At 35.6% G+C, this 26,997-nt stretch overlaps 1 protein-coding gene across 1 annotated transcript in view; it reads left to right on the top strand.

The window, feature by feature from the left end:
• The window catches only part of ROCK2 (Rho associated coiled-coil containing protein kinase 2), a 133,766-nt gene that overhangs the window by 36,779 nt on the left and 69,990 nt on the right, over positions 1 to 26,997 (top strand). Inside the window, exons 2-3 of the mRNA XM_039231051.1 lie at positions 19,753 to 19,834; positions 20,781 to 20,881. Coding sequence (XP_039086982.1) covers positions 19,753 to 19,834; positions 20,781 to 20,881 — 183 coding nt within the window. The remainder of the gene's footprint in view (positions 1 to 19,752; positions 19,835 to 20,780; positions 20,882 to 26,997) is intronic.

The raw sequence follows: 26,997 nt of genomic DNA, 5'->3' as shown, positions 1-26,997 counted from the left end.
AGGTTGAAGTTTGTGGTAAAACCAGGTAACACTAATATAGTCAAGCTACTTCCCTTAAAAATAATTCACTGAATTTTGGGATCAGATTACTGTAACATGGACTAAGGAGAAGTGAAACATACTGATACTTATTTATAGGGAGATTTGCCAGGAAAAGCCCATCTTGGTTTGACTTTTATTTTGCATTAGTTCAGACCATTCATAAAATTTCTCAAAGAAAAAGTTTTGACATAGCTTTTCTTTTAAATGATTGGCTTTGTACTTAGGAATATTAAACTACATTTTTGTATTTTATATATTTTTATTTTTGTGATTTTTTTTTTTTTTGGTTGAGGCAAAGGGCAGATGACTGAAATAAGTTTTCAGATATAGAACCCCAATGTGTAATATTATTTCTGTTGGAAATTAGCATTTGTTTTATACATTTGGATTTCATTTACCATCAGAGATCCAGTTTGGTTAAGCTAGATGGAGTCATGTGTGTAAGTAACTTAATTAATGATTGTCAAACTATGCCTATGAATACATAATATATGTATGTTTTGGGTTAAATTCAGATATGTTTGTTATTTAAGAATTTCTTTAAGATCATGTTTTCTGTCTTTGGTGTGCAAGAAAGGAAGGTCATCTATATTACTTGGTGGCATAGGAGGAAAAAAAACATTTATAAAATGAGATGTTAGTGATTTGACCACTTCATGTATAGAAACCGTAGGATCGTTTTGCAGATTTTTGGGTTACACTTTTTTCTTAAATACTTACCATTTGGTATGTTTTATAATACTGTAAACTAATTGAGATCATTGCGGTAGGTTTAATTATAGGTTTAGTAGTTTCTCAAGGAAATGTGGTAATAAAATCAGAGGCCTCAGTTAAATATGTCCCTTGATTTGCACTATTGACCTTTTTGAATCTGAGTTTACTGTTACTGCCCCCCCAGAGAAGACTTGCTTTCTCTATGTATTTATTTGTAGTTTTCAATCAAGTCTGATAACAATTCTTGTCTCTTAGCGTTGAGTGTTTATACTGTATTTTCCACGTGCTGTTGGCAAATATTGTTGTTTTAGCTGCTGCAGTAGTACAGTTTGCTTTCTGATGGAAATCCGGTTTGCTCACCAAGCTCCTCAGAGCAGGGACATTAGCTCATTTGTTTATGCTGTAGACATATTTATTGAAATGATACGCCAGAGCTATCAAATTAGCACTAGAGGTCTTTTTACCTACTTAAGTATACTTGCTGTGATTTAGAAAGTGAACTTATTTTGTAATTGTATCTTAAGTCCTTTGTGTCCCAAGGACTTTGTGTACATTTGGTGTAATAAATATGTATGTAGCAACTACCCATGCCAGGTCCTGGGTTAGGTCCTGGGAATGTTGCAGTGAACAAAAGAAAAATTTGCTGCCATCAGTTTACATTTTAATGGGCAGTCAGATAATAATAATTTTATTGTATATAAGATAGTGGTTTACAGTAAGGGAAAAAAGTAAAGCAAGGAGGAAGATATGAATATACAGAGTGTTGGCAGTTGAGATGGTAAGGTTTCTCTGAAAACTAAAGACCTGTTGGAAGTAGGTCAGTTAGCCATGCAGATACATGGAGGTGATCATTTCAGACAGAAACCGCAAATTCAGAGATTTTGAGTCAAGAACATACCTTGGTGTGACTTTTTAAAAAAACTCTTTAGGAAACAATTTTCCAATTTAAGAAAAAGTTTTCAAAACTTCTGTATCACTTTGCTGAGATCCCTCATTCAGGTTTTGTTAATTGCCCAAATTATGTTCTTTAGACCAAAAGGATCTAATCCAGGATCATGCATTACCTCCAGCTTTCATGTTTCTTTAATCTCCTTCAGTTTGGAACAGGTTCCCAATCTTTCTTATTTTCATGCTGTTCACAGTTTTGAAGGTTATAAACCACTCGTTTTGTAGAATATCTTGCAGTTTGGGTATATCTAATGTTTTCTGATTATTAGACCCAAGATATGTGTTTTTGGCTGCAATTTTACAGAAATGATATTGTGTTCTTAATCCTGTTTTGTGGCATACAATTTATCCAATTAGGTAGTGTTAATGTAGATCACTTGATTAAAGGTGATGTCTACCAAGTTTCTAGTTACTCCCTCCTCCTCTGTAACTAAGAAGTGTTTGTGGGGAGATACTTTGGGACTGTGCAAAATCATGTTTCTGTTCCTGCTTTTACCGATTGGTTTTGGTATCCATTGAAGTTTCTTACCTAAATTAATTTTTACTGTGAACATTTCCAAATAGTGGTATTCTCATTCAATAGTTCTTTTACGTTTTTTAGTTGGCATTTTACTCTAAGAGAAAGAACTCATTTGCTTTTATTTATATCAGAAATTCTTTTTTTATTCAATGGGTTAAACTTCATTATTGTCATTATTTTAATACTCAGATTGTCCCACATTTGCCACTGGGAGCCCTTTCAGATTGGCTTGCATGCCCTTTTGATGTGATCCTATCAATCTTTGTGTATTTCTTTTAATGTTTATTTAATTTTGAGAGAGAGAGAGAGAGAGAACGTACGAGCACGAGTAGGGGAGACACAGAATCCTAAGCTGGCTCCAGGCTCTGAGCTGCCAGCACAGAGCCTGATGCAAGGCTCAAACTCAGGAACTACGAGATCATCACCTGAGCCAAAGCCGGATGCTTAACCGACTGAGCCGCCCAGGTGCCCGTGTGTACTTCTTTACTTTAAAAAAACAAAACAAAACAAAAACCAAACAGCTTTATCTTGAAATAATTATAAATTCACAGGAAGTTACAAAAATAATACAGAATGGTCCTTTTTGTACCCTTTACCCAGTTTCCCCCAGTGTTTATATCTTATATAACTATATTATCAAAATCAGGTTATTTGCATTGATAGGATGCATATACATAGTTTTATGCCATTTTATCACCTTTACATAGCCTTCCTTTTGCCACAAGATGCTACAGGCTCATTTTATCATTTTCCTGCTCTAGTCCTAGAATCAGCCATTTCTCTAAGGATCCTTAATTCCTTTTAAAGGAGAGTACTGTTTCAGAACCATGTTCTGGGGCCACCTGGGTGGTTTAGTTGGTTTAGTGTCCGACTCTGGATTTCAGTTCAGAACATGATCTCCCAGTTCGTTGGATCGAGCTCCAAACTGGGCTGAGAGCTGACAGCACGGAGCCTGCATGGGATTCTCTCTCTCTGTATCTCTCTGCCCTTCCCCTGCTCACACTCACTTGCCCTCTCTCCACCACTCTCTCTCAAATGAGTAAACTTAAAAAAAATTTTTTATTTATTTATTTTTTAAAATTTTAAATGTTTTTTTATTTATTTCTGAGAGAGAGACAGCATGAGCAGGGGAGGGTCAGAGAGAGGAGGAGACACAGAATCCGAAACAGGCTCTGAGCTGTCAGCACAGAGCCCAACACAGGGCTTGAACCCACGAACCGTGAGATCATGACCTGAGCCGAAGTCGGACGCTCAACCAGCTGAGCCACTCAAGTGCCCCACCCCCCTCCAAATTTTTTTAAAATAAATCTGTATGTCTCAAGCCCTCCCTATTTGCTCTAGCCACACTGCCCTTTTTAAGGTTTTAAAATCATGGCAGAGGTCAAATAAGTGGGAATGGGGTACAAGGTAGCCCTGGAGCAGTGACGGCTTTCACAAGGAGGAGTGTCTGAGCAGTACCAAAGTCTAATGAGTAGGAAGCTGGCAACATATGGAGGAACCAAGCAAATTAATAACTGTATGATAACAGGAATCAGCTTTTACTATTGGGAGAGGAGGTACAAATATGGGAAAAGAAGGAAGCTAGAATGAACATATGGTATTGGAATGGAAGTGGAGGTATCAGTCTGAACACATTGTTTTCAATAAAGATATATGGAAATATAGATGTAGATGTGAGTGTACACACACATACCTATGCTTCCTTCATCTGTCCACTGGAAGAGTCTAAGTACAGAAATACTCCAATAGCAGTGGGCTCACCTAGCACCCAGAATGTGGTTTGGTTGGTTTTTTCCCCTTAAGTTTATTTATTTTGGGAGAGAGACACACAGCACGCACACATGTACCAGTTGGGTGAGGCATCTGGGTGGCTCAGCCCATTAAGCGAGCGACTCTTGATTTTGGCCAGGGTCATGATCTCAGGGTCTGGCTAAGATTCTCCAGCCCACCACTGCCCCATGCCCCTCCCCTGCTGGCTCATGCGCTCTCTCTCTCTCACGCGCGCGCTCTCTCTCTCTCTTTCTCAAAATAGGGAGTACAATGGAGATAGACTAGAGAGTGTTAAAGGTAGAAAAACTAATTAGTAGGTAAGAAATGAGAATCTGAGCAAACATAGGGGACAGGAGTGGAGAACAAAACTGAGACAAGAATAGTTTGCAGTAGAGAAGGAACAAAGGAAAGGATTTCTGAACCTGACTTTCGTAGCATGGCACTGCTTACCGGGTATAAAGTAGGTAAGGTACGAATGAGAACATGACTGATTAGGGTTTGGACATGTTGATTCCAAGATGCTGGCTAAATACTTATTTTCACATCAGTTTTGGGGAATATATTCTATGCTTGGAATGTGAAAAACAAAAATTTTTACCCTTAGGGAAGATAGTAAATGATTCTTACATTTAAGGAGTTATGATCTCCAACCTTTTTATTAATGTTTATCTTATTTTTGAGAGAGACAGAGCACAAGCAGGGGAGGGGCAGAGAGAGGGAGATACAGAATCTGAAGCAGGCTCCAGGCGCTGAGCTGTCAGCATAAGCCCAGTGCGGGGCTTGAACCCATGAACCATGAGATCATGACCTGAACCAAAGTCAGACGCTAACGGACTGAGCCACCAAGTGACTGAGCCATGTGGGGCCATGTGATCTCCAACTTTTAATCTTGTATCCCATCAGTAAAAGATACATCCTCGAATAGATGTGTCTTTACAGTTTGTATATATGGAGCTTTATATTAAAATATTATGTGTATCATAAAATACACATAGAAATCTATAAACAGTGTTTTTTGAGATACTCATTTTATTATGGTACAGAACTTTACTTACTCAAAAATGCTTAATTCCTTTTTAATGTTTTGGCTTAACATTGTGTTTCAGTGATTTAAATACCAGGTTGGAAGTTCATTTTATTCTGCTACTGAGTTTTAAGGACTGTCACAATTTTGGGCCTTTTGTTTTATTTCACAAAGATACATGGATACAAGTGGAAGCATCATCAGTGGCTGCAATTACTAAATCCTGATACTCCTTTTCCAGTTCTGCCTACCATTCGTACAACTGGTTTTTGTAGTTGTTGGCATTCACTTAGCAAATTTCTGTTTTCCCTGGTGAGGCCACTACTTGAAAATAAAACAGATGTGTTTAAAATCTGCTAAATGTCTGTATTTTTAACTGGGTCAGAAAATTATGTTTCCAAGTTATTAAAACACGGATGTGAAAGTTAAAGGCTTTAATAGGCAAAGCATGTTATTATCTGTAAAATTTACATGTGGATAGAAACATTTCTAGACATCTTGGGAGTCAGAATACTTTCTCCATAGCAAAAATGTCTTCCAAAAAGAAAGTTTTTCTTTTCTTATTTGTTGTTAAAATACCACCTTTACTTAGACAAAATCTATTATTTTTTTTCCAGAAATATCTGCTAGCATGTTAACAGGTATTGGTTATCATAGACAAGGCCACACATTGGAGTACTTGGTTTTTTTATAGAAGAAAAACAGTCATTCATCCAGAAGTTCAGTAACTGTTAAAAGTTCATTGGGACAAGATAGCCAGAAAACTTTTGTATGAAACTTTGTCTCACAAAGTATAAGAGTCTGTTACACTTTAACGATCTTATTTTCATAAACTTTACAACGTTGATGACATGTACTACTTCGCCCTCATAAGGATTTAACTTCTTAGTTGTAAAAACTTGTTCTGTGAATGATGCAGTGAATGAATTTCATTTGTAATAGTACGTAGGTAGTTGCAGAGGCAGTTTTAAAGTATCAGTGGTTACTACTAACAGGGTTTTTTTAACTTTTCATTAAAGTAGTTTGCTGTTGAGAATATATTTTCTTCAGTTATAGATTTCCTCATTGCAACAGTATCTGACCATTTTATTTATTCACTCATTCATTCATTCATTAAAAGGGTAGTGTTTTATTTTTAACATTTATTTATTTATTTTTGAGAGAGTGCTCATGCGTACGGGGGGAGGGGGCACGGAGACAGAATCTGAAGAAGGCTCTAGGCTCTGTGCTGTCGGTGCCGAGCCCAACGTGAGGCTTGAACTCACAAACCGTAAGATCATGACCTGAGCCGAAGTTGGATGCTTAACCTACTGAGCCACCCAGGCATTCCAGTATCCACCCATTTTTAAACTGATCAGGTTAGAAAAAGTGAGTACTTTCTTCCAACTGTATAGTAAACCTCTCTTATATTAAAATTTATTTTGTTACTCATTTCTTCAACATTTCAGTTATTCGTTTGTCTTCCAAAGATACCAGCCATCAAGAAAATACACTTTAGTTTTTTACTATATTGTTTTTCATATATTTTAGCCATTTGAAACAAACTTTAGTCAGAAGAACTAGTGTTTCCCAGTGCTGTGTGAAGGTTTAAGAAAAATATCTTTTATTGATGTTAAACTAACAAAACAAGAAAACTGAAACACAAAAGAGGCTTCCAAATATCATTAAATCTAATGGTAAACTTGGTAAAGTAAAATTGGTGAAGTGCTGGATAGAATTCAGACATGAAACATTATGCAAAGAATTATAGAGATTTTTTTTCCATATTCTTGTTTAGGTTTTAAATATCTTTCTAATTGTGGTGGCTTTGGCTTTGTTCAGTCATAGACATGAAATACAAATTCCTGAAAAGCTTTGTCTTCTGGAAAAATCATGTACCATAACTAACAAGGTTTACGAGAAAAAATAGGATAGGATCAGACTGTGTAAAACCTATGCAGCTTGTAACCAGAACACTAACAAAAGCAGTGACAATTAAGATAAAAACATCAACACAGAATCACAGACATTTGAATTTCTGCAGCCCTGAATCCTCAGGCTTCTGCTGTTTTCTTTCACATTTAGGCCCATGAAGACCTTTACTTCCATAGGCACCTTTATTGTTTGTTTGTTTTTTAGCAAAGGAAAAATGTCTTATCTTTTTCATTTGAACTTGTAACCTCCCTTGATAGCTTAATATCATGAACAGTGTAGGGGTCTTTGAAGCTACTATTTATATCTTAGGAAAGCATTTTGGTGTGAATTTTGACTTTTTTTCATAATGTCTTATATTTCGAAGACTTTCTTTTTAATTTGAGAAAGCTTGCGCATCATTTAGAAACATTAACAGGGGCGCCTGGGTGGCTCAGTTAACTGACAAGTTGGTTAAGCATCTGACTTCGGCTCAGGTCAAGATCTTGTGGTTCATGGGTTTGAGCTCTGTGTTGGGCTTTGTGCTGACAGCTCAGAGCCTGGAGCCTGCTTTGGATTCTGTGTCTCCCTCTCTCTGCCCCCCTCCCACTCACACTCTGTCTTCTAAAAATGAATAAACATTAAAAAAATTTAAAAATTTTTGTTCTCAAAGGAGCTCAGTGTCCTTCACATGGTGAACCTAGTTAAATGTGATAATAGCCACGAAAATGTAAAATACTTACCAGGAGGTTTAGCAAGAAATATATAGAATATATATAAATAATACTTTATTGTAGGAAATCAAGAATTTAAGTTGATGGAGCAACCTACCTTGCTTTTTGGATGGGAAGTCCAGTCTTCCCAAATTAATCTGTTAATCACTATAAAAATCCCAGTTCAAGTTTTGGGTAGAAGCAACACTTATTTGAATTCCAGAGGACTCTCAGGGAGAAGAAGAACATATGATTTGTAGGAGGCAGAACAGTGAAGTTTCAGGATTTAAAATAGGATATGTTTCAATAGAGATACGGACAGCTAGAGATAATAAAAGAGTAACTTTTTTGAAGTCTAAATTTGTTAAAGTGTGTTCTGTAGTACTTCATATCTTGAACACTTAGTGAATATTTAGATTTTATACTATATTATCGGTTACAAAATGCACCACAAAAAATGTTAGAATTTAAGGGAAGAAAAGAATAAAACCACATAACTCCATGATCATATCACATTTCTGTATTTGCTTTGTTGCATTTCCATTCAAAGTTTTTCATATGCATACTTAGGTGGAATTATCATACATTCAGTATATTCTGTGCTTTCTTTTAGCATTAATATTTTGTATTAGTTTTAACATAATCTTTATAGCCATCATTTTTAATGGTTGCTTAATATAGCTCTAACAAGCCGTAGTAAAATCTTAGTTTTTCTTTCCCAGATTTTTAGGTTGCTTTGAATTTAAATTCAAATTTAAATGCTATCATAAATAATGTTGCTCCTAACACTTATGTGCTGTAGGTCATCATTCCTAGATTTTAATTGGCTGAAAGAAAATTTCAAGCTGTATAAAGTTGAAGTAAGATTGAAAACTACTTAGGAATAAAAAGTTTGTTAAGTAGATTATAAGTACATTCATAATAAAAAATAGGTATAATGACTAATAGTTTTCGGATTTAACTTTTGTTTCATTTGGCTTCATAAACAATACATGATTAGTTGTCAGACTAGCCCTGTGATTTAGATGTTGTATTATACAGATGTTGAAAATGAAATTTAAAGAAGTAAAATAGTTTTCTTTATGGAACACATTAAGTTAGTAATGTAACTTTTTTAAAATGTTTTTTTAATTTATTTTTGAGAGGCAGAGAGAGACAGAGAATGAATGGAGGAGGGACAGAGGGAGAGGGAGACACAGAATCTGAAGCAGACTCCAGGCCCTGATCTGTCAGCACAGAGCCCAACACAGGGCTCGAACTCATGAACCACGAGATCATGGCCTAAGCTGAAGCCGAATGCTTAACTGAATGAACCACCCAGGCACCCCAGTAATGGAACTGTTTTTGGTCCCATCTGTTAGTATCAAAGATGTGCTGACAGGTTTAGATGTCAATGTAAAATATAAAACTTTTAATCCTACATCCCTTGAATTTAATCCCTAAATGCAAAATATCTATTTATGTGGTATCTAAAATATTGGAAATAAAAATAAGTAACATTGAGTGATTGATTGATCATATGGATAGGGTCTGTTTGGAGATGAAGCTGAAATTTTAACTTCAAAACTTGTGGAAATTATTTTCTATATATTTAGGTTCTTGGTGGGTGGAAATCATATGGGCAGACTTCTAGTTATAAAATGAATGAGATGGTTCTGTGCGTATAATTAACAGTTGACTGGAATCAGAGATTTGGAGGATTGTTCTTGGTCTTTGACTGAAAATATGACTCAAGTTGTTTTACCTTCTAGTAAAGTGGGCACTAGTAAACAAAACTTTGTTTTACCTTCAAAATTTGAAAAATGCAGGAATAGCTCTATTGTTAGAGTGGTTTGACTGTCTCACTTTCTCTGTACATACATCCACAAAGATATAATAAATGTTGCCTTGTGTTATTGGCCATTATCTCCAACATTTCTATTATTATTACTAATAATATTATTATTATTATTGATATTAGTATTTTGTTTGTATATATTTGTTACCTTGAATGGGCAGGTTTTTTGGGGGGGCGTGTCCCACAGTCTATGTATGGTACTTAATTTTGTGAGTTACAGTTATGCAAAATATTTTTTAAATTTGATTTATCTACAATCAGAATAGCAACTTAAATTTTATCTGCTAGTAGCTTTTCAACTGAATACCAGTGTTAAATTAGGACTAGGATTCAGTCAGATGATGTATCAACCTGATAGTTGAAACAATTTTTTTAATGTTTGTTTATTTCTGAGAGAGAGAATGTGCGCCCACACCCAAGAGCATGAGTGGGGGAGGGGCAGAGAGAGAGAGAGAGGGAGAGGGAGAGGGAGAGAAAGAGACTGAATCCGAAGCAGGCTCCAAGCTCTGAGCCCTCAGCACAGAGCCATACGTGAGGCTTGAACTCAGGAATCACAAGATCATGACCTGAGCCAAAGTTGGCTGCTTAAGATAGAGCCACCCAGGTGCCCCAACTATTCTGTAATCTTATAATGAGGAGGAAGGTAACTGATTTTCTGTTTTATTCTATAGAGAGTAGTAAAATATTATGTATTACTTGAGGAAAACTTTTTTTAGAAGAACAGACACACAATTTTGATTTATAAACCAAAGTAATGTAAATACAATTTGCTGTTAACTTTATTCATGTGTTTCTGAACATTATACTACATTATGAGCTGTACTTTGGTTCATATCTTCCTATTGATTTAATACTTTTAGAAAAGAAATTTAGAACCTAGTTAAAATACTAAAAATACTAATAATTACTGGGGCTTGCTCATGGGTAGCCCAGTTGGTTAAACAGCTGACTCTTGATTTGGGCTCAGGTCATGATCTCATACATAGTTTGTGAGATCAAGTCCCATGTTGGGCTCCTTGCTGACAGCACAGAGCCTGCTTGGGATTCTCTCTCTTTCTTTCTCTGCCCCTCCTCCACTCTCACTCTTAATCTCCCTTTCTCTCTCTCTCTCAAAATGAATAACCTTTAAAAAAAAACAGTAATTACTTGAAGGAGCATTGAGCTGAATCCCAACCCTGCTATTTTCTAACTGTGCAATAATGAGGTCTCTAAGCTTAATTTCTTCAATTAAAAAAATGTTAATAACACCTACTTCTACAGTCTACTTGGCAAATTCAGTGAATTATATGAAGTGATATTATAGAAAGTGTTTGACACAGTGTCTGGGATGCAAGCAGTCTGTATATCGTAGCTGCTTTATTATTACTAACACAGGACACTCTCACTATTAACTCTGCACTTAATATTTTGATTAATTCTTTTTCTAAAACATTGATCATATCAATTATGTGATTCTTTGCACATTAAAAAAAAAACAAACCATGAAGTAGTTCATGAGTATCTCATAGAGATTTCAGTTTCTTAGCCCCAGGACTGGGCCCAAGCTGAGGCCTGTGAGGCACTTTCCATGGGCACAAAACCGAAGGGGGTCCCAAAACTGATGCTGATCAAGATAGATAATATTTTATGACAGTATTTTAAAAATGTAAAAAAAAATGATGAACAAAACATAAACATCAAAATTTTAAATAAAGTCAGGAACTGGAAGAATGCTGTGCTGAGCCACATTGGTGTGTGAGGGGAAAAGGGCACTAGAAATCAGGAGCCTGTTCAAATACAGAGACTTTAGAAGGGCTTAGGATCTGGGTGCCTGGGCAGCTCAGTCAATTGTATGTCTATACATTTTTGATAGACTATTTTTTGATTTCTGCTTGGGTCGTGATCTCAGGGTTGTGGGATCAAGCCTGGCATTGGGCCCTGCACTGAGCATGCAGCCTGCTTAGGATTCTCTCCTTCTCTCTCTCTCCCCCTGGCTCATGCTTTCTCTCTTTCTCAGATTAAAAAAGAAAAAAAAAAAGCCTTAAGATCATTGGGGATTGTATTCTTTATTCAAGGAGTTTCTCCTTCCCCTACAATTCAGAGTTCAGATTTTAAGTACATTTTTTATATAACTACTCATCTTTTTTTTTTTAACGTTTATTTATTTTTGAGAGACAGAGACACACACACAGAATCTGAGGCAGGCTCCAGGCTCTGAGCTGTCAGCACAGAGCCCATTGTGGGGCTCGAACTCACAAACCTTGAGATCAGGACCTGAGTAGAAGTCGGGCACTTAACTGACTGAGCCACCTGAGATAATTACTCATCTTTAAGTGTTCTAAATATGAATGTTACTTTCTTAGAAACATATTACTTCATTAATGTACTATATATGTTTTAAGGCAGTAGGGAGTTTTAAGAACTCCTTTTACTATAGCTGTAGGTAGTTGAAGAGTTATATAAGCAAATAGGAAAATTGGTCTCATGCTTCATTAAGTTAGCTACTCAAGTTTTTATAGTGAAGGTAATTTATAGGATGTAAAATATGTGAGACACTTTCCCCTAATACTCTTATTTCTTATTTTCCTCAGTAACTTTTTTTTCTTTAAAGATTCTTTTTTGTTAGGTGACAGGATGCATTTAGCTTGTTGAATTTAATTTGACTGACAGATCTTAGACTAAATATTATAACACAAGCATTAAGGATTTTAGTCATCTGATATTAATAAATGATAGCAGATCTATTAATATGACTTAGATTTTTCTAGGTGAAATAAAGAGTATACTGTAAAAATAATATGGAGTCTACATAAGATTCAAAAGTTTCTCCATGTGCATTTGAGTGGCTTAAAAATGTGTATTTTATTTGCTAAGTTGGATTTCTTTGCTCCCACAGTTCTTAGTTTTGTATTTGTATTTGGAATTGTGGTAACAGGAGGAGGAAATGTATTAGTAGTTCATTTAAATAACATTTCCTGGTTACTTATCTGTATATGAGATACACAGAAATATGTTCCCTATTCGTTTGTTGTCTTAACTTTAAAACCTGGATGTTGTTCGGTATTAGAGGAATAGCTTTATTAACTTTAAGTTCAGTAATGTTTAAAATATAAATGTATAATAAAATTCTAATACTGTCACTTATAAACTGTTGACTTGGGCAAGTTTTTTAACCTACTTTATAACTTCAGTTTCTCTGCCTACTGATGCAGGTATAACTGTAGTACCTAGCTTATATTTTGTTATAAGGATTAAAATGTTGACAGCATGTAAAATGCATTGCACAGTACATGGCACAAACAAGTCAAGAACAGTTCCTTTTATTAATAACAAATACTACATTGACCTATTACATAATTTATGGCCAAGTTGGAATGCTAGGTATTATTTAAGGTCTGTGAGTGTGAAAACCAAAATAATGTCTTAAAGGTTTTTTTTAATACATATATTTTTAATTTTTCATTTGCTTTTATTATTTTTTAATAGCTTATTGTCAAGTTGGTTTCCATATAACACCCAGTGCTCATCCCCACAAGTGCCCTCCTCCATGCCCATCACCCCCCTTCCCCCTCCCCCATCCCCATCTCCTCAGTTTGTTCTCGGCATTGAAGAGTCTCTCATGGTTTGTCTCCCTCCCTCTCCCCCATTATTTTTCCCCTTCTTCTCACCCATGGTCCTACGTTAACTTCCTCCTAATCCTCCTATACGTGCAAACATATGGTATCTGTCCTTCTCTGCCTGACTTATTTTGGTCAGCATAACACCCTCAAGGTCCATCCACGTTGCTACACATGGCCAGAGTTCATTCTTTCTCATTGCCATGTTGTATTCCATCGTATAGATAAACCACATCTTCTTGATCCATTTGTCAGTTGATGGACACTTAGGTTCTTTCCATGTTTTAGCTGTTGTTGAGAGTGCTGCTATGAACATTGGGGTACATGTGCTCCTATGCATCAGCACTCCTGTATCCCTTGGGTAAATTCCTAGCAGTGCTATTGCTGGGTCATAGAGGAGTTCTAGTGTTCATTTTTTGAGGGACCTCCATACTGTTTTCCAGAGTGGCTGCACCCATTTACATTCCCAGCAGCAGTGTAGGAGGGTGCCTGTTTCTCCACATCCTCGCCAGCATCTAGAGTCTCCTGATTTGTTCATTTTAGCCACTCTGACTGGCGTGAGGTGGTATCTCAGTGTGGTTTTGATTTGTATTTCCCTGATGATGAGGGTCGCTGAGCATCGTTTCATGTGTCTGTTGGCCATCTGGATGTCCTCTTTGGAGAAGTGTCTTTTCATGTCTTCTGCCCATTTCTTCACCGGATTATTTGCTTTTCTGGTGTGGAGTTTAATGAGTTCCTTGTAGATTTTGGATACTAGCCCTTTATCTGATATGTCATTTGCAACTATCTTTTCCCATTCCATCAGTTGCCCATTAGTTTTATGGATTGTCTTCTTTGCCATGCAGAAGCTTTTTATCTTGATGAGGTCCCAATAGTTTATTTTTGTTCTTGATTCCCTTGCCTTTGGGGATGTGTCAAGTAAGAGATTGCTGCGGTGGAGGTCAAGGAGGTTTTTTCCTGCTTTCTCTTCTAGGGTTTTGATGGTTTCCTGTCTCACATTCAGGTCCTTTATCCATTTTGAGTTTATTTTTGTGTGTGGTGTGAGAAAATGATCTAGTTTCATTCTTCTGCATGTTGCTGACAACTCATAATTTTATACAATTTTCAGCTAAAGGATATTTTGTGCTGCATTTAACAATTGAAATTCCTAGAATAGTATCTACCTCATTTTGCTGATCACTTCAGACATTCCCAGTTGGTGAAGTCTTTCCAAATTTTTCCTTTTTGGGGAGTAGAGGGGAGGAATGCATTTTATTTGGATATTTTATTTTACTTTATTTTAAAGTTTATTTATTTTGAGAGAGAAAGAGAGCACAAGTAGGGGAGGGGCACAGAGAGAGGGGGACAGAGGATCTGAGGTGGGCTCTGTGACAGCAGAGCAGGGCTTGAACTCACAAACCATGGGATCGTGACCTGAGCTGAAGTCAGACGCTTAAGTGACTGAGCCACCCAGGCGACCCATTTATTTGGATATTTTAAAATAGTTACATATTTAGGTTCAGTTTATAGTGAAAGTGAAATCAAGTCCAGCACTTCATTCTCTCTTGACATTTAAAATTTAAAAGGCTGTGCATTCAGCAAACGGAAAATAGGTCATTACATATATATAGTTTCCACCATGATAATTACAACGGGGAAAAATTGGGTGTCGGCTTGTACCTATTTATTCAGGAAGGCAGTAGTGTACTACACTGTTCTCTGCCTTCCTCTGGTGCTAACTTTTCACACGTAGATAACCACAGTCCGGTACTGGAGGAGAGTGTTTTCTTAGCCAGTAATATTAGAGGTGTGGGGATTTAGTAACTGGGCATGCTTGCGGCGATTAGCTCAGGACTTGATTGAAAGCTATATCTGACTTACCTAGTTAAGCAGTTTTGTATAAAACTTGAGCAGAAAGACTTCTTTCAGTCTCTGTTAGGGGCTGAAGTCCAGGTCTAGTTTTGGTTCTTTACCACATCTAGGCCCTTCTCCACCATTGGTCTTACGCTCCCTGCCCTTCCCTCTTCTCTGTCTTTGTACCTTTAATTCCTGTTCGTTATTTGGCATTTTTTCTCTCTGGCCCTTGAATATTTTGTGGCAGTGTTGTTGTTGTTGTTGTTGTTTTAGCACTTTTAAATGTTCTTTTAAAAAAGATTTTAAATGTTATCCTGTCATTTCTATGCACGTGGAAGTGATGAAAGGGACAAAAGTGTTAATTTCGTTCATTGCTTTGGAGTTTTGATAGTAGACTTTTCTTTAAGTTTTATTCTTTTTAAAATCTCTGTATCTCATCTTAGTATCACTTTCTACCCACTGAGTCAGTTGAAGTCACAGGCCCTGAAAAACAACCTTACTACCTGGGGTTTATATGAAAGTACGTAACAAGGAAGGTCATAGACACAGGCTTTCGATTAAGTCTTGAGCTAACCCAGCCATTAGATCTCAGTATTCGTTTCATACACTTTCATGAAAATACTGGTGTCTTAAAAAGATTCACAATTTGTTTCTTAATAAGTGATACTAAATAGAATACATTTCAAATGTGACAGTTTACAAATATAAAACTTCAAGTATAAAATGTAACTTATAAATATATATTACCCCATACATTTTCTTTAGATATAAATCATCAGCAGATTAAAATATTCTAGTATTATTCAAAAATAAATACTATATCAAAATAAAACTGCACGGGTGAGGTATTATTTGATCTTAAAAAATGGCTTTAAAAACCTAATATGGTATTACTGATGAGTGGAACAACCGCTCTAATGTTAGAACTGCTGAAAACGCTCTTTGACTCTCCACTGGTGTGATGTATTATGGGAAAAATGTATAAATTATTTCCACATTTTCTTCTTGACTGTTTAATCTTTACGTGATCCCATCTTGTGATAACTTGTAGGGGGTGTGGAGTAAGCAGGGATTTAGTCCTTTTGTTGATGTCAAGCTGTAGTTTCTTTTTCCCCCAGAGGATTTCTTTTTTCATCATTATGTGTAGATGGAGATTTTAATGCAGTTACTTTTATCATATCTGTATGAAGTATTCATATTCCATTTGTTTGAAAAGTCTGTGAACTAGAGGAAGAGATTTATTCTTGTAATAGAAGCTTTTGCCTTGTCAATTAAAATTCTTTCTTCTTGTAGAGGTTATGGAGGTATAGAAGAAGGCTTTCCAAATAAATGCACCTTTCTTTGATTTAAAATCATTAATTATGGGTATATCTAAAAATATAAGTGATTCAGATTTTACATTTTAAACCAATAAGTTTATTGCTATTTAATAATAGCAAAATTATACCAAAAAGATCTAGCAGTGATTTGGTAGTTAAAAATAGCTGAGTATGCTGAAATGCTGGAATCCTTGAGAAGCAAGATCATCTGTCCTGGAGAGGGAAATTGTGGGTGTATGTGTGTGGGATCTCAAAGTATGAATTTAATAATCTCAACTTCACTGGAAATTGAACATTTATTGGGATCTCAAAGTATGAATTTAATAATCTCAACTTCACTGGAAATTGAACATTTATTGTTTTTAATGTATTTTTTCCTTTCGGTTCAGGAGAATTAAGATTGTTTTATGTGTCTGCATTAATGATCTCAGTAGGCAAAAAGAATTTTAATTTTGATAAAAAGATTTTGTAGTTTACTCTTAACATCTTGCCCTTTCTGTTATTAAGGAATATTTTCATAAAGTGTGGACAAAATTTTTGAAGAATGAAAATTAAAAATAGGAAGCATAACTGAATGGTAAACATTGCAGTTTCTCTGTAATTAGTAAATTTAAAACTCAAGTTGCCTTTCTAATTTTCCCCACGTTTTCTACCATACTCAGATTCCTAAAAGGCCTTTTAATTGCTGTTTTATTTTTTGCAATCCTCCAGTTCTTTAAGCTCCTTCTTTACTCTTCCAGGCTCCTGTTGGTGGTAGTCTGGTCATTGAGACTAAGGGCATGAGTTAAGTATGTTGGACCTTTACATTTTAGGTAGTATTTGCTGTGTCATTTCCTAATAGCATGAACTTGGACAAAGCAAAGTCACTTAATATCTAAGCCTTAGTTTACTTTTTAAAATGAAGAGTATTTCTTCATGCCATCTTCAGAGTTACTTGGGGATGAGACAGTATATGCAATAGTGTTTTAGAAATATTGTTACCTTCACAGGCATATCCTTTGAGTGATTAAAGAGTTTGTTTCTTATTAGTTTTTTTACCCTCAAGTTAGATGTATGTACTTTTTATTATTTTGATTATAAATTTAATGTATGCTTGTTGTAAAAAGTGTAGAAAATATAGAAAACTTGAAAAAAAAGAAATCTGAACAATGTGTTATCCTATATTTATGTTTTTAGGGGAAATTTACTTTTTCGGGGGTGGGAGATTTACTTTTGAGACTGAGTTTCCTGAGGATAGTTAGTGTCATATATATTTTTGGATTTTTCTGTTCTTTGTATGCATTAGGCAAAAAAAAAAAAATCAATGCTTGTTAAGTGAATGGGAACTTACTTAGTCTGGTTGTATTTCTCTCCCCCCCCCCCCCTTTTTATGGTATAAGTTTCAGGTGTATAGCTTTATAATTGACATCTTGTATACACTACAAAGTCTTGTTACCATCCATCACTATACAGTTGACCCCCTTTAACTGTTTTGCTTCCTCCCCACCCTCTTCCCTTCTGGTAACTACTGGTCTGCCCTCTGTATCTAGGAGTTTGTCCTTGTTTTATTTTGTTTATTTCCGATTTTTAGATTCCACATATGAGTGAAATCATAGAGTATTTGTCTTTCTCTTCCTGACTTATTTCACTTAGCATAATATCCTCAAAGTCCATCCATGTGGTTGCAAATGGCAAAATTTCATTCTTTTTATGACTGAGTAGTATTCCATTGTATATATACTCTCTTCTTTATGCATTCATCTATTAATAAGCACTTAGGTTATTTCCATGTCTTGGCTATTGCAAATAATGCTGCAGTTAGCTTAGGGTTGCATATATTTTTTCAAATTGGTGTTTTCATATTCTTCAGATCAATACCCAGAAGTGAAATACCTGTCTCATATTGTAGTTCTATTTGTAATTTTTTGAGGAATCTTCATACTGTTTTCCATAGTGGCTGCATCAATTTACAGCCCCATCAACAGTGTGCACGGGCTCCCTTTTCTCCACATCCTCTCCAACGTTTGTTATTTCTTTTCTTTGGTAATTCTAGCGTGTGTTAGGTGAAATCTCATTGTGGTTTTGATTTGCATTTCCCTAATTATTAGTGATGTTGAACATCTTTGTATGTACTATCTGTGTGTCTTTGGAGAAATTTCTCTTCAGATCCTCTGCCCATTTTTTAAATCAAGTTTTTGGGTTTTTGTTGTTGTGTTGAGTTGTATGATTTTCTATCTTAACCCCTTATTAGGGATGTGGTTTGCAGATATCTTCTCTCATTCAGTAGGTTTTCTTTGCTGTGCAGAAGCTTTTTGGTTTAACATAGTTTCCTTTATTTTTGTTTTTCTTTCCCTTGACTTTGGAGTCAGATACATATAAAGTTGTCACTGAAGCCTATGTTAAGAAGCTTCCCGCCTGTGTTTTCTTCTAGGAATTTTATGATTTCAAGTCTTATGTTCAAGTTTCTAATGCATTTCAAGTTAATTCCTGTGTGTGGTGTAAAATAGTGATCTAGTTTCATTCTTTTGCATGTTGCCATCCAATTTCCCCAGCACCATTTATTGAAGAGCCTGTCCTTTCTCCATCATATATTCTTCCTCCTTTGTCAAAGATTAATTGTCCATATGTGTATTGGTTTATTTCTGGACTTTTTATTGATCTGTGTGTCTGTTTTTGTACCAATACCATACTCTTGATTTTTACAACTTTGTACTACAGTTTGAAATCTGGGAGCGTGATTCTTTCTCCAGCTTTGTTCTTTCTCGAGATTGCTTTGACTATTTGTTACCTTTTGTGGTTCCATACAAAGTTACAGTTATTTGTTACAGTTCTGTGAGTTACACCATTGAAATTTTGATGGGTATTGCACTGAATCTGCTTGGGTAGTATTGACATTTTAACAATATTAACTCTTCTAATCCATAAGTAGGGAATATCTTTCCATTTATTTTTGTCTTCTTCAGTTTCTTTTGTGAATATCTTACAGTTTCCAGTGTGCAGGTCTTTTATCTCCTTGATTAAATTTATTCCTAGTTATTTTATTCTCTTTGATGCAGTTGTAAATGGAATTCTTTTCTTAATTTCTTTAGTCTCTGTGAATTTCTTTCTTTTTCTTTCTTAATTTAGAGCATAAATGGTGGGGAGAGGCAGAGAGAGAGAGAGAGAGGGAGGGAGGGAAGGAGAGGGAGAGAGAAATCAGGCGCTCAACCTACTAAGCCACCCAGGCATTTCTTAAAGTCAAAAGCTTGGTGAAATTTTACTGGCCATTTAAAGAGAGAAAGGAAGACATCTGACTAGCAAAAATAATAGTGGATGCATATTTTAAAGTGATACTTTTCTACTGGCTAAAATATCAAAGGAAGACATGATATGATCATTCATAATATTCTCTGGTAGAAGTTAGGAAATGAGTTTAAACTGTTGGATATGGAACCACTGGACAATTTCATATCAAAGTAGATTGGTATTTCTTTAGCAAGAACAACCTATAAAATTTAAAGACTTCTTTTAATATTTGGAAATTGTAACAACTTTCTTTTTTCTTTTTTTTAATGTTTTGTTAAACAGGATGGTTTAAATTCCTTGGTCCTTGATTTGGATTTTCCTGCTTTGAGGAAAAACAAGAATATAGATAATTTCTTAAATAGATGTGAGTAACCTTCATATTTGATCCTGTAACTATACTTTTGATAAGAAAATTATGTTTGATTAATATTAGAGTCTATAAATTAGTTTGCTAGTTGAATCGTTTAAATACCAGCATTCTTTATTTTTAAGCAGAACTGCAGATCTAGTTGCAGTATGTTAAAGTAGGTAAAGTTCAAGATTTTGTATAAATTATTAAGACGAATGATTTTAGGACAGGTTATTTTCTGGCAGTTCAAAGAGAACTTTTAAATTAACATTAACAGTTTTAAGGCCTAGATTTACATTCCTTAGGAGGCTTTATGAACTTTGTATGAATGTAGACATTTCAATCTGAGTAATGAAAGATAATGCGATAATAGTTGTAGTGTAGCTTAGTATTTGCCAGTATTGGTGTTGCAGTGAAGGTGTAAATGAGGTTGAATTCTAAGAATTCTAAGAGTAAAATTCTCAAAATGATCTAATATACACTTTATATCAACATAGTAAACTTTTTAAGTTGGAATTGTTAGAGACTGGTCTATTTTCATGATTAAACAATCTTGTCTTTAGACACTTATGTCTGCAATATGTGACTACTAGACTTAGTACACTACTAAATTCTGTTGCTACGATGAGCCTTGCAAGTAATTTCGTAGCAGCTCTCTGCCACGATCAGAATGCACTCCCAGCACTGCGCGGGCCCTCCCTGGTCAGCTGTCATCTTGTCAAACAGCAGAATAGCTTAACTCTTACTCTCTGGTAGTCAGTACTGTTTGTTTTACATGTGTTAATAAACCATAGAGTTTTGGTTCTTTTGTGTAAAGTTAATATGTATCTTAGATTTTTAAACCGCAACCTTTAAAAACTGACATATTTAGCTAACAACTAATTCCAGTTTCTTGAAATGAAAATTTGTTTACAAATATGGTGACTATTTAAAAATATTGTTTATAATCTTTTTTATGCAGATGAGAAAATTGTGAAAAAAATCAGAGGTCTGCAGATGAAGGCAGAAGACTATGATGTTGTAAAAGTTATTGGGAGAGGTGCTTTTGGTGAAGTGCAGCTGGTAAGAAAGTACTTGTTTTGTTCTTTTGTTTTATTTTTGAAGAGTTTTGTGAATATTACCAGTAGCCCCTGAGTAGATGTTATTTTTATGCCCAGCCATGCCCGAGTTAGTTTTGTGAGCTTGGTCAAATCGTGCCATCTCAGAGAAGCCTCAGTGTCTTCCTCCATCTATAAAGTAATTGTAAACTGTAAACACTAGGTTTCTTCCAGCTCTGAAGCACTGAGATTTAGAATACGGCCAGCGTGATTTCACACATGACCTTTCTAACAGTTAATATTCCACAAGAACTGTTGTATTTTTATTTAGTATGTTCAGATTAATAACATTTCTGCTTAATTAACAGATTTAATTTAGAGAATATGAGAAACCAACAAAGACATTATAGTAACTGAAAGTACACATGAAACTTATCTTTACAGATGAAAGTGGTACCAAATGGAAATATTATAGATGTTTATAATAAATATGTCATTTTATTAGTGAGGAACTGTAATGATATTTCCTGTTTTTATCACTTGAAACTCCACTGTTTTTGTCCTTATGAATTACTGTCTTTGATATATGCTTTTGAATATAGGGTCAAATTCTGTTTTTTGCTCAGTAGTGTTCTTCTGTTTTTTGATGGAGCATGAGAAAAGCACTGATCACTGTGTGTCAGCATAGTTTCTTTAGGAGCAAGTCATGACTGGCTAATTTTGTCTTTTGCTTCTCTTTCATTCCTTCTATTTTTTGATAGGTTTATTGAACTTGTAGATCAGGGTAGTGTCATAGGTGTGATATATATCTATAAGATATTTGAAAAAGTCTGTTATACCTGAAGAGGATATGGAGAAATGTCAATGGATAAGCATCTTTTATAACTAATATAATAGCTGTATTCTAAGGAGGCTGAGGAAGGCATGAGTTGTGCCTTGGACAGAGACACCCAGGGATAGGTTTTAGAGTTCTCTCTTCTCTTCACCATTTTATTCATGAGGCATTTCTTGTATGGAGGCAGTGGTGACATGGTGAATAATTTCGCAAATGAGTTAAAACTGAAGTATGAGGATGATGTCAGATGATAAGCCAAAACCCAGAAATCATCAGCTGGGAAGGTCTTTGGCTAATAGAAGTGACATTGAACCAGAATAAAAACTGTACTTAGATGCGAACAACTCAAGAAATAAATTCCTTAACAGCAATTATGAATTAAAGAACAATTTTTCTTGCATGTAAACCAGGCAAGAGTTGTTGGTGATGTGGCTGTCCAAAATAGTAAAGAAAGTTTGGATTGCTTTGATATAGGTGTTCTCTATTTTGAGATGATTGAGCCATAATGGAATATTTATTCTCTATGCACTGTTGCCCTGCTTTAAAAGGCATGTTGGTAGAGGTTACTCAAGGGATGGAATGCTCAGGAACTTGAAATGATGCCATCTGAAGTGTGGTTGAAGGAATTGAGAAGTTAATTTGAAGTAGATTTGAGGAGTGGGCTGCCTCAGAAAGTAATGTGGTTTTTGTTTGTTTTGTTTTGAGTCTGTAAAAGTGGTGAAATTTCAGCTAGTACAATGCCCTTGGGTGCGGGGGGATCAGAGATTAGATGACATGGTAGTTGAATTATGAAAGGTGTTGTAAGATAGGGGAAACTATAAAGTAGTTGAATCCTGCCTCTGCCATGGCCTAACTCAGAGATCATAGTGAGTATAGACAAGTTTCTCAATCTTTCTGAGTTCCAAACTGTAGAATACAGATGACAATACCTGTGTCATAGATTTGTTATAGGGGATCAAGTGAGTTAAAAATAAATAATCCTGGGGTGCCTGAGTAGCTTAGTTGGTTAAGTGTCAGACTTTGGCTTTGACGCTCACCACTTGTGAGTTCGAGCCTGCTTCCAGCTCTGTGCTGAGAGCTCAGAGCCTCGAGCCTGCTTCAGATTCTGTGTCTCCTTCTCTCTCTGCTCCTCCCCTGCTCATGCTCTGTCTCTCTCTCAAAAATAAACACTAAAAAAAAAAAAAGCCTGTTATAGTGTTCCCTTAGTGTTAACCACTATTAAAATTATTGCCTATTTGATATATAGATTCATACTACAAGTATTTGAAATAAATATGTTGTTTCTTCCTAATCAGGATTCAGTGTAGATAAGAGAGACTAGAATTTGGAGCTCTGTTTTTGAAAGGAAATATGACAATTTTTGACTTGTGACTTGTGTTTTTGTGGCCAGGTAGTCATTGTGTGTGGGGTTAGTTTGATAATTCAAATTCAGTTCATTACAGAAAGGAAAGGAAAAGGCTTTTATTTTTTATGTTAATTTTCCATTCCAAATTTTATTTTCTATAAAACAAATTCACATGTTTTTAAAAATGAAAAACATTTTAACATTCCATGAATCTGATGACCGGACCTAAGAACTTGGCTCATGTTTGTTTTGGCTTTAGCTCTTTGCTCTGTTACCTTTGGCAGGGAGTCTTTAAAAGGATGAGATTCAAAATGAAAAGTCCAAGTGCTTCTTCCATCGTCTTTTAAAGTTGATTTGCATGTGTTAGAGAAATTACTTTGACAGCTATGTAGGCAGTATTCCACATTTGGCACATCTTTATGATTATGTTTTTCTAGTCATCCAAAGGAAGTTTTACAATAGGTGGTGCAGATATGTCTTGTGAAATACTTTTTTTGGTCAAGTTAAAAATCTATTACCACAGAGGGCCTGCTAGTCAGCTTCTACAAAGAAAATTCTCGTTGTAAAAGTAACTTCAGTGTGTCAACAGCAGCTGTACTGTAGTATTTAAGAGCTAGAGTCCGACTGATCACAGACTTCTGACTTTCTGACTAGCTGTCAGTGCAGACAAGTTACTCACTCTGTGTCTCAGTTTCTTACCTGCTAAATGAAGATAACAGTAACAAACCCCATAGCATTACTGGAAGAATTAAATGTAATTAAATTTGGAACAGTTCTTAGAATATAGTAAGTGCTTAGTAAATGTTAGCAGTTAATTGTCACACATTAAATGGTTCATCTATCCATCCATCAATGAAATATTTAATCAAGATCTGTTTTGTTTCAGGAGCTTTGCTAGCCTCTAAAGATGCAATAACATAGCCTCGATCTTTCTGAAAGTGGTACTTTTGTGGAGGAGATAAAGAATTTTACTTAAACAAGTAAAGTATTTTCAAATTATGATAAATACTATATGAAGGAAAAGATCTGGATGTTATGAGAGAGAATAATGGAGGGATGTGCTTAATTCAGATGGGGTTGTTGGGAAAGACCTCACTGTGAGAAAATGACATTTGAGTTAAGATGTAAAGGAGTTAGCCACATAAAGAAGAGGGACTGGGGCAAGAGTCAGAATACAGAGAGAATAGCATGTCAGAAGTCAGGAAAGTGGTGGGGGGTGCTGGCTGGCTCAGTTGGTTAAGTGTCTGACTCTTGATTTTGGCTCAAGTCATGATCTCACGGTTTGTGAGTTTGAACCCTGCATCGGCCTCTGAGCTGACAGTTTGGAACCTGGTTGGGATTCTTTCTCTCCCTTCCCCCACCCCTCCTCTGCTCACGCATGCTCTTTCTCTCAAAAGAAATAAACTTCAATTAAAAAAAAAAAAAGAGGAAGTGCTAAGTCATTTAATTTATTTGAGCATAGATTTCCTCACCTGAAAAAGGCATTTATTTACAGATTGAAAAGTTCTATAATTCTAGGTGGGCAAAATTTGTTTAGCTTATTATCTTTTTCCCCCATCTACAGATTTATGTTTTTACATCATGGAAAATGTGTGACATGGGTGGTTTTATCTGATACCACTATTATTTTTAGATTCTAATCTGTTTGAATCTGTTAGCACATCTCATTTTTATGGAAAATACTACTCTGTATAGTATATTGCTTAAGAGCAATACTTTGAAGAATAGTCAGAGTCAGCTACTTTCTGTTCTATCGTATATAGATTTCCTGCCATCAGAGCTTTAATTTCCTTATCTCAGAGTAGCAAGAATAATAGAGCTTACAAGATTTTTTGTGAGGACTAAATTAGGCTGTACATATGTGGTACTTCCCAGGGATCTGGCACATTGTAGGTATTAAATAAATACTGTCTGTTGTCACTTCTGTCAGTTTCTAAGGATTTATGAATTTAAATGTTTTAATTAAAAAAAATTTTTTTAATATTTATTGGACACGGAAAATCCAAAGCAGGCTCTGTGCTATCAGTACAAAGCCCTACATGGGGCTCAAACTCATGAACTCATGTGAGATCATGAACTGAAGTCAGATGCTCAGCTGACTGAGCCGCTGAGGTGACCCTAAATGTTTTAATTTTAAACAAATCATCAGAAGTCTTGCTGTAAATTTCATATAACGTGTTGTGTGTTGGCTTGCTAGAGCCACCATAACAAAATACCACCTACTGTGGCTTAACCAGCAAACATTGATTTTTTCACAGTTCTGGAGGCTACAAGTTCAACATCAGGGTGTTAGCAGGTTTGGTTTCTCCTGAGGCCTCTCTGCTTGGCTTGTGGACAGCCTTTCCTCTCTGCTTGTATGTGCCTCCCGTGTCACTGTGCGTCCTAACTGCCTGTTCTAAGAGGGACACCAGTCAGATTGGATTAGGACCCGCCCTTACAGCCTCAGGTTAACTTACTCTCTCTTTATAGGCTCTGCCTCCAAATACAGTCACATGCGGAGGTACTAGTGGTCAGTTTCATGAGGGGTGAGGGGAGGCAGCACACAGTTCATCCCGTAACAGTATGTGTATATATGTTGGGGTGAACTTTTCAGTGAAATTACCTTTCTGAACGGATATGCGTGCTTGTTTCTTTGTTTACAGTTACATAGGACATAATCTACTTTTCTCTGAAAAAGAAAGGTACGAATTCTAGCCTGGCACATGTCTTCTTAAGGTAGATATTTAGTCTTCATCTCTGGTAATAGAATATACATTGTTCTTCAGTATTCCTTTGTTAATTGGTTAGTAAATGTCTATTTAATGTCCGGTACCATTATAAGTATTCGCAATACATTGTATAGGTGAACTCAGACAAGGCACCTGTGTTCATGGAGCTTTTATTTTGAGCTGGCCACTATTATAGTGAAAACTAAATTGTGGTCTAGGTTCTAAAAAAGAGAGTTCTAAGTTAACCTTCTTAAATGTAATGCATGTATCTTAGGAATTACCTAATTATGATTCTTTATTGGGGAGATGTATAAGAAGGTTTCCTGTTCAATAAGGGGAAATACGTTTAGCATTTAAAAAATTTTTTTAATGTTTGTGTATTTTTGAGAGAGAGAGACAGAACATGAGTGGGGGAGGAACAGAGAGAGAGAGAGAGATACAGAATCCGAACCAGGCTCCAGGCTCCCAAGATGTCAGCACAGAGCCTGACGTGGGACTCCAACCTACAAACTGTGACATCATGACCTGAGCCGAACTTGACTGTCCGACCCAGGCGCCCCTAGCATTTTTGTTTTTGAAGTTTTATCTTCTTGTTTTGGAGTTTGGGACATATCTTTAGTTGGTTTTGTGATGTTGCCCTCTCACTTTTCTTAAGAAAAGTGTTCATTAAATTTTTCCAGTGGTGGTTTCATTTAAACAAACTAATCTATGAATGCATTCTTGTTCTCAAAGGTCTAAATTGATTAGAATTGGGTAGAATAAAATGTGAAAATCTCCTTCTATCATGTCTTCTCTTTATTTCATTTGCAAACGTAAAGGGTAACTAGCTTGTTGGTATTCTTTTAGTGTTTTGATAGTTGGAAACATTTGGGAACTGATAGAAAACTAGGGCCAACTTATTTTCAGTGGATATTTGTATTTTTTGTAATTATTTTCATTCTAGAAAAGTCAAAACCTTTTCCTATTGAGTTATAAAAGTTGGATCAATGCCGATTATTTTTCCTTAAAAATAAAAATTATTTATATGACAAGTATGTTTCTAGTAGAATAAGAAGGTAAGCCAGCATTATGCTTTTTAAAATCATGGATGGTCCCACTACTGAGAGATAACTACTTTTGCTATTTTGTTGTGTGGCTTTCTCATTTCTATTTTTCTAAAGATTTGTGTAATGTATGGGTGTCTTATATGTGTATTAAGGAATCATTTACATGGTTTTGTAGTTTGTGGTTTTTTAATGTAATGTTAAATAATA

The sequence above is a fragment of the Hyaena hyaena genome, unplaced genomic scaffold, assembly GCF_003009895.1.
Source record: "Hyaena hyaena isolate Hyena2069 unplaced genomic scaffold, ASM300989v1 scaffold_53, whole genome shotgun sequence".
NCBI lineage: Eukaryota > Metazoa > Chordata > Mammalia > Carnivora > Hyaenidae > Hyaena > Hyaena hyaena.
This window is presented reverse-complemented; position numbering and strand designations above follow the sequence as displayed.